Source organism: Pristiophorus japonicus, chromosome 2, assembly GCF_044704955.1.
Source record: "Pristiophorus japonicus isolate sPriJap1 chromosome 2, sPriJap1.hap1, whole genome shotgun sequence".
In the NCBI taxonomy this organism is placed as follows: Eukaryota; Metazoa; Chordata; class Chondrichthyes; family Pristiophoridae; genus Pristiophorus; species Pristiophorus japonicus.
The window spans coordinates 350238491-350258277 of NC_091978.1; the positions used below are offsets into that span (position 1 = coordinate 350238491).

At 43.0% G+C, this 19787-nt stretch overlaps 2 protein-coding genes across 9 annotated transcripts in view; one reads left to right on the forward strand and one right to left on the reverse strand.

Annotated features, from left to right (window-relative positions):
* hook3 (hook microtubule-tethering protein 3) overlaps nt 1-2505 on the reverse strand; it is a 129373-nt gene extending 126868 nt beyond the window's left edge. For all 4 annotated transcript variants that reach the window (XM_070872280.1, XM_070872278.1, XM_070872281.1 and 1 more), the window contains exon 1: nt 2344-2505. In XM_070872280.1, the coding sequence (XP_070728381.1) occupies nt 2344-2388 (45 nt within the window). In that variant the 5' untranslated portion in view covers nt 2389-2505. The remainder of the gene's footprint in view (nt 1-2343) is intronic.
* Nucleotides 2506-2519: 14 nt separating this feature from the next.
* The window catches only part of LOC139249265 (E3 ubiquitin-protein ligase RNF170-like), a 58437-nt gene continuing 41169 nt past the window's right edge, over nt 2520-19787 (forward strand). For 3 of the 5 annotated variants that reach the window (XR_011591122.1, XR_011591123.1, XM_070872285.1), the window contains exons 1-2: nt 2520-2767; nt 17275-17427. Coding sequence is in view for 2 of the 5 variants with exons in the window: in XM_070872285.1 (XP_070728386.1) it covers nt 17291-17427 (137 nt within the window). In the remaining 3 variants the exon portion in view is untranslated. Of the gene's footprint in view, nt 2768-17274; nt 17428-19787 lie in introns of those variants that run through there. The other 2 variants (XM_070872286.1, XR_011591125.1) reach the window with 2 other exon arrangements.

Here is a 19787-nt window from a genome sequence, read left to right on the forward strand (position 1 = left end):
TAATGCGCCATCAGCAATATGGTTATTATTAATTCTAGGGATGTGGGTGTCGCTGTCAAGGTCAGCATGTATTACCCATCCCTAGTTAATCCAAGAACGTGGTGATGGGCCTTTTTCTTGAACCGTTGAAGTCTGTATTCTTCGTTTCCCACATTACAACAGTGACTACACTCCAAAAGTATTTTGTTGTCTGTAAAGCGCTTTGAGACGTGCAGTGGTCATGAAAAGTGCTTTATAAATGCAAGTCTTTCTTTTCTTTGTAGCAGTTTGATACAATTCAATGGTTGGTTAAGAGTCAATCATGTTGGTGTGGGTCTACAGTCACATAGGCCGGATCGTACCCAGTAGCAATACTGTACCTTAAGTTTTCTGGACACGATAGATTTCCCCCCACCCCCAAACTTGTTTCATTTGTGCCATGGGGCAATCAGACTTACATTATCAGCAATAATGCCTATTGCTTCCTTTTTTTTTCTCTGCGAGTCCTTTGTCATTACTATTGCTAACCCTAGTGATCAAGACTGGACTTCTAGTACAATTATTTGTGGGCCACATACCATTTTAATCATTGTACTCTTCATTTGACTCGGCTGAATTCTCTTTTGGCAATTGTCTGAGTTATGAGGAAAATCATCTGGCAATGCCGCGATTTAAAAATTCTCATCCTTGTTTACAAATCCCTCCATGGCCTTTCTCCTCCTGATCTCTGTAACCTCCTCCAGACCTACAACCCTCGAAGGTTTCTGCACTCCTCTTGCGGATCCCTGATTTTCATCCCTCCATTATTGATGGCTGTGCCTTCAGCTGGCTAGGCCCTAAGCTCAGGAATTCCCTTCCTAAACTTCTCTGTCTTGCTCTTTTCCTTTAAGACCCTCCTTAAAGCCTACCTCTTTAACCAAGCATTTGGTCACCTGTCTCAATATGTCCTTATGTGGGGCTTGGCGTCACAAATTTGATTACATTCCTGTGAAGCACCATGGGACATTTTACTATGTTAAAGGCAAAATATAAATGCAAGTTGTTGTGATTGTCTAAGTGGTAAGCAGGGAGAAGCTCAACTCCAGATCTGACACCTCAAAGAGAAAAAGTGAACGAGAGAGAAAAAGGAGACACAAAGGAAAGACAGATACTGACAGAGAAAGAACAGCATCACAGGTTCGCAAAGCAGTTCAATATGCTAACAAAGCACTGGGATTTATTTCTAGGGGTATAGAATTCAAAAGTAGAGAAGTTATATTAAACTTGTATAGTACCCTGGTCAAACCACACAAAGTATTGTGCACAGTTCTGGTCTCCATACTATAAAAAGGTCATAGAGGCACTGGAGAAAGAACAAAAAAAATTACAAGATGGTACCAGAACTGAGATTACAGCTATCAGGAAAGATTGAACAGGTCGGGGCTTTTTTCTTTAGAAAAGAAGATTTAGAAGACATCTGATAGAGATTGTTAAATATATTAATGGGTTGACAGTTGTAGATTTGGAGAGAATGTTTCCACTTGTGGGAGAATCTAAGACTGAAGGCCATAAATACAAGAGAGTTACTAATAAACCCAATAGAGAAATGAGGAGAAATGTATGCATTCAGAGTGTGGTTGGAATGTGAAACTCGCTACCACAGGAAGTGATTGAGGCAAATAGTTTAGATGCTTTCAAAAGGAAACTAGACGACTAGATGAGAAAAGGGAAAAGAACGCTATGCTGAAAGGTTGAGATGAGGTAGATGGAACAGGAGCAGACTCCTGGGGAGTATAAACACCAGCACAGACTAGTTGGGCCGAATGGCCGGTTTCTGTGCTGGATATTCTATGCAAGTAATGAAGGAAGACAGGGAATAAGAAATACGCGAAAATGGAGAGAGTAGACAAATTAAGCAAAAAAGACACCAGTGAAAGAGAGAGAATGATGACAATGCATTGAAATGACCGCGTTAAGCAACAGCGGAGGAGGCTGTGCAGCGCGCTATCAGCTGATACATCCCGACACAGATGATGGTAAAAGCCGGTGCCCACACTCGGGGCCCCGCGATCGCTGTCAAACTGTGCAGAGTCTGAATGCGAGAGTCAGCCTTATACACACACACATACATACATACATACATACAGAGGGTAAACGACACATAAATGGCGGCCGTGTCATTAAACTGCAGCGTCTGGCGACAGAGGCCCCCCACCCCACGGCCGAGCTCTCTGTGTGTTGCCCGCACCGCCACCCCGGGCTCATCGCAGACAGACAGACAGACAGGTTCGCGTCTGTCGGGCGGGGTTGTCCACAGCGACAAACGCTTTCGGTACTTGGGGCTTTTGGTTAGCCTCTCCTTTACCCTCACGGCGCCGCACTCACCCAAGTCAGCAGGCTCTCGCACAGCTCGATCCGGTCCACGTTCATCTCGCGTCCGCTCGCGCCGCTGCCGCCACCACCAACAACAAAGAAGCCGCCGCGCGAGCTGCCAACCGCCCGGGGTTCGAACAACGTCACCACATTCCACCTTCAGTTGGACCCGCCCGTCGCCACTGCGCTTGCGCCACCCCTCCCCCGGAGCTGGCTGGCTGTCGCACTCGCCTGCACGATTACGAGTCAGAAGCCACAACCACACATACACGACAGTTGGGCGAATGTTTTTTTTCCTTCTCTCTTTTTCAGCCGCAGCATGAGTAAAAAAGAGCAAGAGAAGGGGTGTCGGCGGCAGCAGCAGCAATACCGAGAGTAAACAAGTCTCAGGATTTATTGAGCCTATCGACGAAGTTGCTTCTCGTGAGAGGGACAGGTAACAACAGGGCAAGCGGCCTGCTGGTGTTCGCCCGAGCGCTCTCCTCGCTCCGTAACCGTGCACCTGGTTTGTTCTGTCATCCTTCAGTAAGATTGCTGCTGACAATTTCCCTCGTCATTGCTGAACTCTTCTTGCTGGCAATCGCCTATTTAAAGATCAGCACGCGCCTCCTTTTTTTTTAAAGGAGCACAGCCAATAATTGCTGTAAATTAAGCGAAAAAAAGTTTAAAGGAACATCAGAATTAGGAGCAGGAGTAGGCCATTCGGCCCCTCGAGCCTGTTCCGCCATTCAATAAGATCAAGGAAGCTTAACAGATGAAATTTAAATTTTATACGGGGGGGTGGTGACGAGGCACTCCAGTCCCTGCGGTGCCCATCGGCCGTTCGTGCCAATGAACACCGTGTGCTCCATCTCCAGGGATATCCGGGCGCGAACGTGGTCATGTTAATAACTGTCGTAACAACAGCAAATATACATATATCAAGCAGCGGGTTAATCGGTGATTTTTATTTTAAAATAACACTAGATATATTCAGCATGTGAAAAGAGGGGACAAATTTTTGGGTGAAGACACCTTCTCTGAACTGGAAAGGACAGATCCATCAAAAACATTAGCTGGGACTTATGGAACTGACTTCTGCTTTTATTTGACATTTCCAATAGTCACAGTTTTAATTTTGAAAGTAATGTTTTAGCAGTAACTTTTTAAAAAGTAAATTTTATTCAACATCTTTCAGTATTCTCTTCCTCGTCATCTCTTGGAAAGCAATGCTATAGATTTTGACATCTTGACCCAGTTTTTTTTAACAAAGTATCTCTTTAAAAAAAAAAAAAATTATTTGGAGTATCATAAAAGAAAATTGAGTATTATATCTCCTGTGTGTGTATGTTTAATTCTTCCTCGTGCAACCCTATCAACACTTGGGGAATGTTAGTGACCTTCAGCAACAGTAACTGAGTGAATTTAAATACATAGAGCTGTGTTTATTTTCAACAACAAAATGTCAATTTTAAAACCAAAATGGGTTAATCAATCTGGATGTGTAACACTGGGTGGGAATGCTTTGAGATGAAGGATGTTGATAGCGAGAAAGAGAGTGTTTACAATTTTTTTGCACCAGTATAATTTTTTTGCCTTGCTACTCTTCCTCTACTGTGTCCCAATTAACTCAACATTAAAAGAACATCTTCCCTTCTTAGACAGTCCCTTGGAATCGAGGATGACTTGCTTCCACACAAAATATTAGTTCTCAGGTGACTGACTAGTCCGATGCGGGACCTACAGTCTCTGTCACAGGTGGGGCAGACGGTGGTTAAAGGGACGTTGATTGAAGGGATAAGTGGGTGGGGTGCTTGAGTTGTTGTGCACTCCTGCTGTTTGCGCTTGACCACCGCTTGCACCCGGCGAAGAGACTCTAGGTGTTTGGCGCCTTCCAGGATGCTTCTCTACTTTTGAGTGGTCTTGGGCAAGGGATTCCTAGGTGTCGGTGGGGATGTTGCACTTTTTCAAGGAGGCTTTGAGGGTATCCTTGAAGTGTTTCCTCTGCCCACCTGGATCTTGCTTCCCATATCGGAGCTCCGAGTAAAGTGCTTGTTTTGGGAGTCTAGTATCCGGCATGCGGACGATGTGGCCCGTCCATCGGAGCTGATCGAGAGTGGTCAATGCTTCGATGCTGGGGATGTTGGCCTGAGCAAGAACACTGACGTTGTATCAATCTAGATTTTCCTTTTTCTCATTGGCCATCTATATGCAGTCTCCGAATAATGTTGTCATTGTTTCCAAATTAGGGACAGCTTTATGTTGAGGACTCACTAGGAACTGGGTTCAGTCCCAACTTTACTAATAATTGTAGTGGGCCAACCTGTTCATTGCTGCCTTCCGATCATTATTGCCCTCGTTTTTGGCATCTTCCTGCTTGTTGAGAAACCTTTGTTAGATACACAAGTGGGGGGGTGGTGAAGTAAGAGTTCATTTTGTGTATTGCAGGTTAGCATTGTGCACAAGGTTGTCACAATTATGTTGGAAATGGCTGGACTCTTGAAGCTTTTAGCACAAGCAGTAATCTTGAAACGCCTTTCTGTTAGCCAGCACAGAGAAGACAAGTTTTCATTTCAGGTCCCAAAGGAACATAGGAACTACTAAACAAAAAAAAAATCAAAGTCCATCTAGTTTGCCTTCTACCATCCTGGTAGTCTCATGGCCTGCGAGCACCATCGAAGAAGGCCAGGGAACGAGAGGAGCAGCGTGGCAGCCTGGCCCAGCAGTCTGCGTGGCCCCCGGCCTGCGAGCGCCATCAGAGCAGGCCGGGGAACGGAAGGAGCAGCGTGGCAGCATACCACTCCAGGGAGCAGCACGTGCTGCAGCAGGAGAGCAACGGCAGTGAAAAGGGATGTCACCAAGGTCTAGGTCAGTGATTGGAGCGTGGGCAGATACAGCAGGAGCAGCGAGGTCGGGGCGAAGGAGCAGCGAGAGACTGTAGAGGGACGTGATCGGAGCCTAGGAGAGGCGTGAGTTCGGAGCCTAGATGAGGCAGCACGGGCCAGCCCACACTGCGATATGTGAGCGCGATATGTGAGCGCACTAAGTCCGTGCAGCAGAGCTGGTCTCCAGTCAACTTGGTTAATCCTTGCTACTGGACCAAGACCTAGCTCTGTCAAGCCCATGTGGTGACTGGTGTGCAACGGTCACCACACGTTAAAATCCAAGCACAGGCATCTTCCATCCTTCAAGATTTAGTTTGGACCTGGAATTTTAGGTCCATTATTGAAACACCTGTGAACTTTTTGACGTGGAAGCAAGTCATCCTCGATTCGAGGGACTGCCAATGATGATGAGTCTCATGCAACAATATCATCATCAATCATAGGCAGTCCCTCGAAATCGTGGAAGACTTGTTTCCACTCTAAAAGTGAGTTCTCAGGTGACTGTACAATCCAATACAGGAATTACAGACTCTTACAGGTGGGACAGACAGTCGTTGAAGTAAAGGGTGGGTGGGGAGTCTGGTTTGCCGCACACTCCTTCCGCTGCCTGCGTTTATTTTCTGCATGCTCTCTGCGATGACTCAAGGTGCTCAGCGTCCTCCTGGATGCTGTTCCTCCACTTAGGGCAGTCTTTGGCCAGGGATTCCCAGGTGTCGATGGGGATGGTACACTTGATCAAGGAGGCTTTGAGGGTATCCTTGAAATGGTTCCTCTGCTCACCTGGGGATTGCTTGCCGTGTAGGAGTTACGAGTAGAGTGCTTGCTTTGGGAGTTTTGTGTCGGGCATGCAGATAATGTGGCCCGCTCAATGGAGCTGGTCGAGTGTGGTCAGATACAACAATAATGGAGTTATTGACCAATCATGACAATCAATCTCTGTCAATTAGTCTACAGCACACCCAGACAAGAAGTGATAAAAACCCCCAGTGGTGGAAAGCTTTGGAAACTGTAGGTCCAAGTCTCCTGGTTCTTCCCAAGCGCACTACATTTACCACATGTCATGTCTCAAATTACTCCTATATTGTATCCCAAAATATTATTTTCTGAAAGAAATCTATCTGATTTGAACGAATCAATACTATTTTCTTCCACCATCTTCCTAGGGGATCTGTTCCATAGATTTACCACTGGCTCACGTGAAAGAGCCAGGGAGATTTAGGAAGAGAATTCCAGCGCTTGGGGTCTAGACGGCTGAAGACACGGCTGCCAGTGGTAAGGCAAAGGAAGCAGAGGCAGCACAAAAGGCCAGCATTAGAGAAATGCAGATTTGTCACAGTTGTAGGGCTGGTGAAGGTTACAGAAATAGGGCTGGGCAAGGCCAAGAGTAATTTTAACACAAGGATAAGAACTTTTAAATTTGAGGTGTTAGTGGAGCCAATGTAAGTCAGTGAGCACACGGGTGATGGGTGAGCAGGACTTGGTGCTGGTTAGGACACGGGCAGCAGAGCTTAAGTTTATAGAGGACGGGAGGCCAACCAGGAAAGCGTTTGAATAGTTGTTTCAAATTAGTCATGCAACTACTGTGCGTAAGCAGCACCACATCTTTTTATTTAATGAGTCGGGTGATGCTTTGTGGTTCATATCTGTAGTTTCTGGGAATTTTTATTTCTATGTTTGGTTGACTAGGTTTGTGTGCAACATAGTTCTAGACTAATGCACATACACCTAAATGGGAGAAAGAATTTGAAGTTTGAGTGGTGCAACAACCTTCCATTTTCCTGAAATAAAAACAGAAACTGCTGGAAATCTCAGCAGGTCAGGCAACAGAGTTAACGCTGGAATTCTCTTCCTAAATCTCCCTGGCTCTTTCACATGAGCCAGTGGTAAATCTATGGAACAGATCCCCTAGGAAGATGGTGGAAGAAAATAGTATTGATTCGTTCAAATCAGATAGATTTCTTTCAGAAAATAATATTTTGGGATACAATATAGGAGTAATTTGAGACATGACATATGGTAAATGTAGTGCGCTTGGGAAGAACCAGGAGACTTGGACCTACAGTTTCCAAAGCTTTCCACCACTGGGGGTTTTTATCACTTCTTGTCTGGGTGTGCTGTAGACTAAGATTGATTGTCATGATTGGTCAATAACTCCATTATTGTCTGTGGAGAGCAACAGAGTTAATGTTTCAGGTCGAAGACCCTTCGTCAGAACTGGCAAATGTTCGAAATGAACAGATTCTTAAGGAGCACTGAAAGGGGGAGGGAAGGAGAGGAAAGAACGAGGGAAGGTCTGCGATAGGGTGGAAGACAGGAGAAATTTGAGAGACAAAAGGGGTGATGGGCCAACTTGAGATGATAATGGCAGAAGTTAGAAAAAGATTAGTCTAGATAGGGTGTGAATGGCGGAATAATTACCAGCTGCCATGGGAAACAGAGAGGAAAAAAAATACTTAAGATTGGGGGGTTAAAAAAAGGAGGAAAGGGAGAAAAATATGGACAGGGGTTATGGTTTGAAATTGTTGAACTCAATGTTGAGTCCAGACAGCTGTAAAGTGCCTAAACGAAAGATGAGGTGCTGTTTGTCGAGCTTATGTTGAGCTTCATTGGAACAGTGTAGAAGGCTGAGGACGGAGATGTTGGAATGGGAGTGGAGCGGGGAATTAGTGACCATTTTAATTTAAATTCCATTTTCCTGATAGCTAGATTAGAAGCAGTTTTTGGGTGAGAAAAGATGACGCAAGATGTAAACTTTGAACCCTTGATGCGGATGAGTTCTAGGTATGTGTTTAGGAGCCATCTATATGTATAGTTCAGAAATATAAGAATTCTGGAAGAATTTATGCAGTAACATTGGTATAATAATTATCTATTGTATTGGGGAACTATAAGCAGCAATAGTCAGAAAAGAAAGAAAAATTGACTGTGTAAGTGGTGTGTCACATTTCAGGATTTCAGATTATGCTATCATAGCAGGACATAAGAACATAAGAAATAGGAGCAGGAGTAGGGCCATATGGCTCCTTGAGCCTGCTCCATCTAATACGATCTCGGCTGATCCGATCATGGACTCACGCCCGCTCTCCATAACCCCTTATTCCTTTATCGGTTAAGAAACTGTCTATCTCTGTCTTAAATTTATTCAATGTCCCAGCTTCCACAGCTTTCTGAAGCAGCAAATTCCACAGATTTACAACCCTCCTGAGAAAAGAAATTTCTCCTCATCTCAGTTTTAAATGGGCGGCCTCTTATTCTAAGATTATGCCCCAAGTTCTAGTCTCCCCATCAGTGGAAACATTCTCTCTGCATCCACCTTGTCAAGCCCCCTCATAATCTTTTCAATGTTTCATACGTTTCAATAAGATCACCTCTCAATCTTCTGAATTTTAATGAGTAGAGGCCCAACCTTCCCAACCTTTCCTCATAGATCAGCCCCCTCATCTCCAGAATCAACCTAGTGAACCTTCTCTGAACTGCCTCCAAAGCAAGTATATCCTTTCGTAAATATGGAAACCTAAACTGCACATAGTATTCTGGCTGTTGCCTCACCAATACCTTATATAGCTGTAGCAAGACTTCCCTGCTTTTATACTCCATCCCCTTTGCAATAAAGGCCAAGATTCCATTGGCCTTCCTGATCACTTGCTGTACCTGCATACTAACCTTTTGTGTTTCATGCACAAGTACCTCCAGGAGCCGCTGTTCTGCAGCACTTTGCAATCTTTCTCCATTTAAATAATAACTTGCTCTTTGATTTTTTTTTGCCAAAGTGCATGACCTCACACATTCCAACATTATACTCCATCTGCCAAATTTTTGCCCACTCACTTAGCCTGTCTATGTCCTTTTGCAGATTTTTTGTGTCCTCCTCATACATTGCTTTTCCTCCCATCTTTGTATTATCAGCAAACTTGGCTACATTACACTCGGTCCCTTCTTCCAAGTCGTTTAAATATAGATTGTAAATAGTTGAATTCCTAGCACTGATCCCTGCCGCACCCCACTAGTTACTGATTGACGACCAGAGAATGAACCATTTATCCCGACTCTCTGTTTGTTTTCTGTTCGTTAGCCAATCCTCTATCCGTGCTAATATATTACCCCCAACCCCGTGAACTTTTAACATGTGCAATAACCTTTTATGTGGCACCTTGTCAAATATCTTCTGTAAGTCCAAATACACCACATCCACTGGTTCCCCTTTATCCATCCTGTTCGTTGCATCCTCAAAGAATTCCAGCAAATTTGTCAAACATGACTTCCCCTTCATAAATCCATGCTGATTCTGCCTGACCAAATTATGCCTTTCCAAATGTCCTGCTACTACTTCTTTAATAATGGACTCCAACATTTTCCCAACCACAGATGTTAGGCTAACTGGTCTGTAGTTTCCCACTTTTTGTCTGCCTCCTTTTTTAAATAGGGGCATTACATTTGCAGTTTTCCAATCTGCTGAGACTTTGATGTAATATACAAAATGCTACTATTAAGCTAAACTGGTAATTGTAAATTAGAATTCAGATGGGGCAACTGAACCAACATATTGGAGATGACAAAAGATAGTTTGACATTTCTAGTGATTTGTTCACATTCATTGTTGCTGTGTCAACTCTGCATTTGAATCCAGCAGGATCATTGCCAAGTTACGATGACACTGGAGTCAGTTTTTCTATTTAAACAGAGTTGTGAGAGTTGAGGCAGCCAGGCAGCAAAGAGCTGCAGGAACGATGGCACACAGGAGGGAGGAGTTATAAAATTAGTGTTAACTTCAAGCAAGACAACTTGTACTGAAGTGGAGTATTGTAGCATGCTCATTGTTTTTACACTATTACATTTAAGACGAGTTGTATTCTATATGTTCACCTGAGTGGAAATAAAGCTGCTTACTCATAGAATCATAGCATGATAGAATCACATAGCACACAAGAAGGTCTTTCCACACATCGTCCCTATGCCGGCTCTTTGACAGAGCTATCCAATTAATCTAACTCCACTGCTCCATCCCCATAGCTTTCAAATGTTTCCTTTTCAAGTATATATCCAATTCCCTTTTGAGAGTTACTAATGAATCTGCTTCCACTTTCCATTCAGGCAGTGCATTTCAGATCATCATAACTCGCTGTGTAAAAAAAAAAAATGTCTCCTCATCTCCCCTCTGATTCTTTTGCCAATTATCTTAAACTGTGTCATCTAGTTACCAACCCTCCTACCAGTGTAAACAGTTTCTCTCTATCTACTCAGTTTCTCTCCATCTATTGTATCAAAACCTTTCATAATTTTGATCAGCTCTATTAAAACTCCCCTTAAGCTTCCCTGCTCAAAGAAGAACAATCCCAGCTTCCCAAGTCTCTGCACAAAATTGAAGTCCCTCCTAGTACCATTCTAGTAATCTCCACTGCACCCTCTCCAAGGCCTTGACATCCTTCCTAAAGTATGATGCCCAGAACTGAACACAATATTCCAGCTGAGGCCTAACCAGTTATTATTTCCTTGCTTTGGTACTCTGTGCCTCAATTTATAAAGCTCAGAATCCTATATGCTTTCTTTAACAGCTGTATCAACTTGTCCAGCCATCTTGAAATCCTACTGATACATATCAAGTCTTGTCTTGCCAAGTGTTTGCTCAGTCCACCATGAAAGAGATCAAAAAAATGCAAAAGACACGCTTATCCAGTCAGATCACATGAGGATGTTATTGTTAAATTCTTTGGTTTTGCTATCATACAAATAGATGTAGTCAACTCTCATGAAGTTAAGATGCTCAAATCATGTAAGGAAGCAATTGGCAGCACTAAACGCACAAAGGTATCTATGGCAGACTCAAATTCATATAACCATTTCTATTTTATTTGGAACAATTGCTGTAGTGAGAGATTCTCTGTTCTAATAAATGTGTTGTGTCTCTGAATGTGTGTTTCTGATATACCATCGTAGAGTTCCTTCAACCAATTATATTGGAGAACCATAATGCACTGCTCCTTCAACCATTCACCTGATCACGGTGTGTTGTGCACCAGCCAACAGCTAATTAGCTACTGCTGATTTTCTCCAGAGGACGCAGTGTCTTCAAGACGACTTGTTGGTACATCTTGCACCGGTTTCAATTTCCCAATTTACTGTGAATCCTGTCGTCAGAGATCCATTAGTAACCCACTGTAAATACAAAAATGAGACAGTCATATTGTGATTATATGGAGAGAGGAAACGGAGATATTTTATTATAAACTTCCCTCTCAGGAACTGATGAGAAAGCTTATTTTGCTTCCCGTTTTTCTTGAGGCAGAGATAAAGTGATATCAAAAGTCTTGTGTCTGTGTGAACATGTGTCTGTGATGTAGAAATAATTCCTATTATGTTTTAAGTTAGACAGAATTGCTTGGGTTTAAAAAAAGAAGTGTAGTGGGTAGCAATGTTTTCCTGTAAGCTGTGCTCTGTTCTGTATGGTCTATTTCTTTTACTGCGTGGTCCCTTTAAATTTCTGCGCGTGCGTGGTATTTGCAATGTAAAAGCCAGTGAGCGGCCTGCGGGGGTCCTTTGAGATTGCTGTGCGGTTATGCACCTTAGCAGGAACATTGGTGAGCAGACTTTTGGTCACTTTCTGATCCTGACTGGGAGGTACACCTGATGGAAGTGTGCATCAGAAATTCAAACACACACTCGCATCATTTTTCAACCATTTAATTTAAATGTTGGAAAATGATGCACAACGCATGCCTGAATTTTTAATATGCATTATCAGTGATTAAGGCATCCCCCTGGCGTTGCAGTTTCCATAGTGGGTGCTTCCCTTATAATCCTGTGAACAATAATGTACCTCAGATTTATTAATTAGCCTTTTATTGGAATCTACCACTATGCACTGCTGTTCTCTCCAATAGCTGAAAAAACATCATATTGCCTGTATTGTTCAGAGTAAAACTACAAGTTGAATTTATTTACAAGAAAAGTAGACAGAAGCAAAGGAAACTAAGAAAAGCAGTGAAAGTTTAAATCAACTCATTCCTTTGGTTGGGGAGTCGGTGATGTTGGGTCATCAAATTAAAATTGTCAACAGTGAGGAGAAGGGTTAGGAGACATTTCTTCAGGCAAAGAATTGTTGGAGGAAAGAGTGCTCTACCACAGGGAGTCGTTGCTAGCACCATTGCTTCTTTGAAGGGAAAAGTGGAGGAAAATAGAACTCTGGGGAGAGCGTGGGGAAATGGGGATTGGTTTTAGATTGCTCCAGGAAAATGCCACCACAGACATGAGCCAAATGGCGGCCTCCTGTGCTGTTGGCTTCTATGGTTCGAAGAATTTAATGTCTTCTCCACCGAAATATTAAATTGTTGCTGGCTCTCTGAAATCCTATCCACTTAAGTCCCATTCTGCTGCTGATTCCCATACCCTTTATTTCTTTTCTTTTTCTACTTTTCTTTTAGAAGCTATTATGAATTCAGTTTCCATCAGTGTTTCTGGTGGATCATTCCATATCCTAACATCCCTCTATTTAAAAAAAAGTCTTCTAATTTCTCCCAGTGTTCTTTTGGTGATCATAAATGTATTCATTCCTCCATAGTTATGGAGTCACCAACAAGTGTTTCCTGATTTACCTGATCAAAACCTCACAATTTTGAATACCAAATCAAATCTCTTAACCTTCTTTATTCTGATGAAGAGCCACCGTTTCTTTTGTCTTTCCTCCAACTAAAGCCTCTCATCACTGCTTATCGTCAGTGAATCTCTTCTGCACCCTCTCTGTAGCCTCCTAAAGTAAGGTGCCTAAAACTGGACATGATATTCTAACCACAATCAAATGAATGCTTTGTGTAGGCTCAGCATTGCCTCTTGCTTTTTCCACTCTGTGTCCCCATATATAAAACCTAGAATTCCTTATGGTTTTTTAACAGCGTTATTTACTTGTCCTTTTTTAATGGTTTATGTATTTGAATCCCTAATTCTCTCTGTTTTTCTACTTTTTAAAGTTTCACCATGTAGTGTGCATGTCCTCTCCTTGTTTTTCCTTCAAAATGTATCCCTTTGCATTTCTCTGCATTAAATTTAATCTGGCATCTATTCTGGCATTGTTCAGAATTCGATGGCCATTTTCCACAACAAAGACTTGGAGATTATCGATTTTAATGTGTTTTGGTTGAAAGGGATTGGTTTCCCCAGACAAGCCCATGGTGGATTGACCATTTACAGGTAGACAAGACAGGTTGCATATAGTGATACTACTTTCCTGCCCAGAATGGAGATTATAGGGTAATTTCCCCATCAGTCGCTGCTCCACGTGGCTGGGCTTGATTTTACACACACAATTCTGCTTGTTGTTGGTAGATACTCTTTTTTTTTAAATAGACTTTATTTGCATAGTAAATAAATTTTGTTTGCCCTAAAATTCATTGTTTGGCTGTAAGTCCTGCTGGCCATAGGCCCCGCCCCACCTCCAACACATTGGCTGACACATTGGCTGACACAGTGGTGTCAATAGACACTCCTGCGATGGGATGGGCGAGGCTGCCACAATGATGACATTAAACACTCTGGTGATTTAAATGCCGTTGTTTGCCTTGATCCTAAATAATTTGTTAATAATGTCTAGTCACTTGGGAAGACATTTAGTAATTTGATGTTGACAAACACTTTTGATCTCTGTGGGTCAGAGGAGAAAGACTTGTTTTTTAAATTGGGACACAGACACCAGAAAGTCCATACAGCAACAGGATGGTTGCAAAGAGATTAAAGAAGCAGAAAGTCTGTGAGAGAGAAGTAATCTCTGGACAGATGACAGTGCAAATGTATCTTTCTAAGTTTAGCACGAATCGCCCAAGTAGCCTAGTGTACGTGTGTTCTTTACTTTTGAACACAAGCTGAACTTATTGTACCAAGTGATTTTCACTATACTTCATGTTCTGCACATTGTATCTACTACGGAATAAAACTGCGTGCGAAGAGAGCCAAACAGATGTTTCGCCTAGTTAATTCTGACTGCTTTAGAGAGATTAAAGGAGTATACATGCTTAAGACATGGAGATCCAAATTAGATCACGAGAGAGTTTCATTATTAAACTGTCAGGTTCCTCAAACTAGCAGATATAAGGCAGTGGGAAGTGAATTCTTGTAAAAAAGTAATAAACAGGCAACGGGATTGCTTGAGGAAGTGACTGATACCACTGAACCTCAGTATATACCTCAGTATATGTCGGACTCAACTTTGTAACTGTGCCTAATCTATTAACTTGTCTGTGAAGGAAAGGAAATAACAAAGTAGAAGACAAAAAGAACATACCGGATAATGGGGAACCAAGGGTCTAATGAAAGTGAGGAACTTAATACCTGTACTGCAAAAATTAATAAAATTAAAGCCGACAAATCCCCTGGACCTGCTGGCCTACACCCGGGGGTTTAAAATAGGAGGATGCAAAGATGCTGGTGCATCGGTTTTGATCGTCCATCATTCCCTAGATTCTAGAACAACCCCTGTGGATTGTAAGATAGCCAGTGTAACCCCGCTGTTCAAGAAAGGAGGGAGAGAGAAAACTGGGAACTATAGGCCAGTTAGTCTGAAATCAGTAGTAGGGAAAATGCTACAATTTATTCTATTGCAGTGTCAGCTGTGGCTCAGTGGGTAGCACACACTCCTCTGAGTCAGAAGGTTGTGGGTTCAAGTCCCACTCCAGGGACTTGAGCACATAAATTTAGGCTGATACTCCAGTGCAGTGCTGGGGAGTGCTGCACTGTCAGAAGTCTTTCGGATGAGACGTTAAACCGAGGTCCCGTCTGCTCTCTCAAGCTGATGTAAAAGATCCCATGGCACTATTTTGAGGAAGAGCAGGGGAGTTATCCCCAGTGTCTTGGCTAATATCCCTCAATCAGCATAACAAGAACAGTTTATTTGGTCATTTACTGTTTGTGGGAGCTTGCTGTGTGCAAATTGGCAGCCACGTTTCCCATATTACAATAATGACGACACTCCAAAAGTATTTCATTGGCTGTAAAGCTCTTTTGAGATGTCTGGTGATCGTGAAAGGGGCTATATAATTGCAAGTCTTTCTTTCTTGAAGACGCTGTAATAGGGCACTTGAAAAATCACAACATGATTAGGCAGCTTGAAGGAAAAATCATGTTTGACAAATCTATTAGCATTTTTCAGAGCTGTAACTAGTAGAGTAGATAAGGGGGAACCAGTGGATGTAGTATATTTGGATTTTAGAAGACATTCAGTAAGGTGCCACACCAGAAATTATTACACAAAAAAAGAACTCTTGGAATTGGTGGTAATACATTAGCATGGATTGATTAATGGACAGAAAGTAGGAATAAACAGGTCATTTGCGAGATGGCATTATGTAACTAGTGGAGTGCTGCAAGGATCATCTATTTACAATCTATGTCAATGACTTAGATAAGGGGGTCGAGAGTCATATAGCCAAGTTTGCTGACGATACAAAGCTAGGTGGGGAAGTAAGCTGTGAGGAGGATGCAAAAAGGCTGAAAAGGGATATAGGCAGGTTAAGTGATTGGGCAAGAAAGTGGCAGATGGAGTATACGGTCAGGAAGTGTGAATTTATCCACTTTGGTAGGAAGAATGAAAAAGCAGAATATTTTGTTAAATACGAGACACTCGTAAATGTTGGTATTCCAAGGGATTTGGGGGTCCTTGTACACGAATCACAGAAAGTTAACATGTAGATACAGCAAGCAATTAGGAAAGCAAATGGTACATTAGCCTTTATTGCAAGGGCTTGACAAGGTAAATGCTGAGAGGCTGTTTCCCTTGGCTGGAGAGTCTAGAACTAGCAATCATAGGGGCCGAAATTCAGGGTCCCGATAAGGCCTGTTACCGCTGGAGTGTTGCGCGGCCAGACAGCGGAATTCAATGGCCGCCAATTTCTGGTCAAATGGCCACCGCCAGCCAAATTCAGCAGGGGAGTTTTTCTGGCCACTGCTGAGCGTCCGTAAGTGCGTCATCAGTGCGCACACCGCCGGGACCGCCCACCTCCGTTGATATTCAGGCCGAAAAATCTAATGCCCGCAGAGCGGTGCCCCCGACAGCTTTTTCCGTCGGTGCACCTTGTAGTCTGTGAGCTCTGGCTGCATGGAAGCCACTAAAGGCAAAGACCCAATGCCGCTGCCACCATTTTTTTTTTGCCGGCTGACTTCTATGTTGGTCTGGACTATTGTGCTTCGTGGTTCAGCTGGGCCACCAACAGGTAGCCTGGCACCCCGTCTTGGGCCCGCCTGAAACCCTCCCTAGTGGCCCAGTGGCCAATCCTAAAGATTCGCCGATTCTCTCCCCTTTTAAAGGAGGGGCGAGACGTGGTGACACAGATGCGCAGTGATGTCACCACCGCTCCGCTGCTGAGTGACAGCGGCAGAGAATCCATCCCGCCTCCACTTCTGCCCTTACCAGCACTTACCGCTGCACTTCCGCCCCCATTATGACTGACTTCTTGGCCGCTTAAAAAAAGACAAAGACCTGAATATCGATCAAGAGTCGACCTCATCTGAGACGGCACTTAAAAGCACTTTAAAAAAAAAAAAAAAAAAATGGTAAGTGCACCAGGTTTCTGGCGGGCCTGCATTTCGGCCCCATAGTGTCATAAGAGGTCCGCCATTTCGGACTGAGATGAGGAGAAATTTCTTCATTTAGAGAGTTGTGAATCTTTAGAATTCTCTACCCCAGAGGGCTGTGGATGCTCTGTTGAGTATATATTCAAGACTGAGATCGATAGATTTTTGAGCAATAGGGTAATTGGAGCATATGGGACAGGAAAGTGGATTTGATGTGGGAAGTTCAACCATGGTTTTGTTGAATGGCAGAGCTAGCTTGAGGGGCTGTACGGTCTATTCCTTGCTGCTATTTCTTATGTTCTTATGTTAATAGTTTTTAGTAACAATATTTTTGAACACATGGACCCACTTGCTGGCGATGAAACATTTACTTATCATTTGTAAACTTTAAAATTTTAAAAATAGCGCTCCCTTTTCCACCTAAATAAGATATTCTAGTTGTCCCTTCAGCTTTAAATATTAATGAAGTGAGCAACGAAGTGTTATTTGTCCTGGTAGCTGTTTAATCTTTTGTTTTCTTCCTTAGGCATCTGTCATCTGGAATGGAACAGCATTCAGAGCAATTACTTGGAGCAAGAATTGATGAGGTTTCACTGATTGAAGGAATAAGCAATCAGGTTCTTCTAACTGTAGCTATCACCATTGCAATGTTGGGTGGTTTGGTAACATTCCTGTTCAGGTGAGATAATGTACTTCTAAAGCAATTTAATTTTAGAGTTTGTCGGACATAATTTTATTTTTAAACTGCTGCCCATCATTCTTACTGTATTTTAGCAACATTAAGCCGCACTTGCAATACACTATATTAAGCTGCCAGGAGCCAATACTTATTCTAATGTCATAGGATATTGCTATTAATCAAAAGACTGAATCAAGTTGAGCAGGTTTATTTTACAACAACTTGCATATAAATTTACTTTAGCATAGCAAAGGTTCCCCAGGGCTTTACAGAGATAACTGGGAGAAGCTGAGAAAGATGGCATATGTAAGCTTTTCAGAAAGCATTTTCAGTGCTCTGTAGAGAAAAGCCACCAGGTGTGTAATTGCAGGGTGACAAGTTTACATGTAATCTTTCCATTATAGATATGAATGTAGGAATTTATAATAGAGAAAAAGTTTATACAAATGCCTTTTCATACTAGAAAATTGTTTCGCTTGTTGCTTGATCTTGCCTTCATATAGTGCCTTTCACATCCTCAAGAAATCTCATCGCGCTTTATAGCCAATGAACCAATGAGGTTCATTGTTTTGTAGGCCAACTCAGCAGTCAATTTGTGCACAGGAAGATCCCACAAACAACAATAAGGCTAAATGGTCAGTTAATCTGTTTTGATGGTGCTGGTTGAGGTCTACATGTTGGCCAGGGCACTGTTCTGTGAATTGTGACTTGGGATCTTTTGTGTCCACCTGATTAGAACAAGGCATCTTTCGGCAAAACACTAAGTTTTATACGAAAGGTGGCACCATCAACAATGCAGCACTCCCTCAGTACTACACTGAAGTGTCTGCTTAAATTACGTGTAGTGGGGCCATAACCCATTCTGACTCGGGTGAGAATGCTACCACTGAGCCAAGCTGACACTTAAAGAAGTTGGCATCAGTAAAGTGCAGCAGTGGAAAAAATATTGATTTTGAACAATGAAAGTACTGTGGGGGAATGTTTTTTAAAGTGAGTGAAAATGCTGATTATTTTTGAAATGGATTGTAAGCTGTTGGCAAAGTGATGAGTTTATTTAGTTTACATGGGGGAGAGGGGAAGTCAACGGTGGAATAAAAGGGCTGCAGTGGGGAAAATTTTATTTTTTTAACAGGGGGAAATAATGATTTAAAATGTTGGTGCACAGCAAGTTTATTGGCTAGATTTTCCTTTTAAATGGCCCCCGCCCGATCCTTAGCGGTGTTCTGGCAGTTGCATCTTTTTCAACCGGCGGAATGCCGCTGGTGCTCCATGTCGGTGGCAGCGAAGCGGTGCGGGAGCGAAGTGGAGCGAGCGGTGTGCGGCAGAGGAGGCCTATCGACTCGGGAATCTTTGGCTCCCAAGTTGTGCGCATGTGCTCGCGGCTGTCAAGCTCGCCCCCCACCCCCCAACCCCCGAGAGGCACCAACAAGAGGCCAGAGACTGCCGGCCTGAGATCGCTGGGGGGGTGGGGAGAGAGAGGGGAGAGTGAGATCGCTGTGGGGGAGGGTGGGTAGTTCTGGGGGGGTAGGGGTGGTGGGGGTGGGGGTGGGGTGGGGGTGGAGAGAGAGAGAGAGAGAGAGAGAGATTGCTGTTTTGCGGGGGGGGGGGAGAGGGGAGAGGGGAGAGATCACTGTCAGGGGTGAGATAGATTGGGGGGGGGGGTGAGTGAGACTAGTGAGTGAGAGATTAAAGGAATAAATAAGGCTTTATTAGACCATTTATATTATTGACTAACACTAGAGAATACTACAATCTATTAAAAAATATATCAAACTGTGGAACTATAAAGATCTATGCAATATCAAACAAACCTGTCAAATCTGTATCCATACCACCCACTTAAGATCCAGTAAGACCTGCTTTTTCAGGATGGTATTAAGGTCTGGTGGTAAACAGATCTTAATGATGAACTTCCATTTTGGGCGGTAATATATGGGCGGACAGTATCGAATACCGCCCGGCAGTCATGACTCTAGAATTTACTGGCGGGTGGTAAATGTATTTTCTTCGATGAAACTTGTATTTCTGGGCGGTACCTGGGCGGTAAATGGACGATTTGAGAGGAAACTCTAGCCCTATATATTTAAAAAGAGGGAAAAAATTAACATTGCTAGCCAGTTGCCTGCAGCGTGCCATAGCTACAGCAGTAAACATTTCACATATTTATGAAATGAAGATGTGCTGTTTTACCACATCCGGAGTGTTATCAACAACATGATGGGTAAAATGTTGTGGGAAGTATTGTGACTGTTACAGGAAGTGTACTGAACACAGAAAATTTGGAAAAATATTGGGAGGCTAGACAAAGTGGATGATTTTTTAAAAATTATTTCGAGTGGGGATGGAGAAAGCCGTCAAAG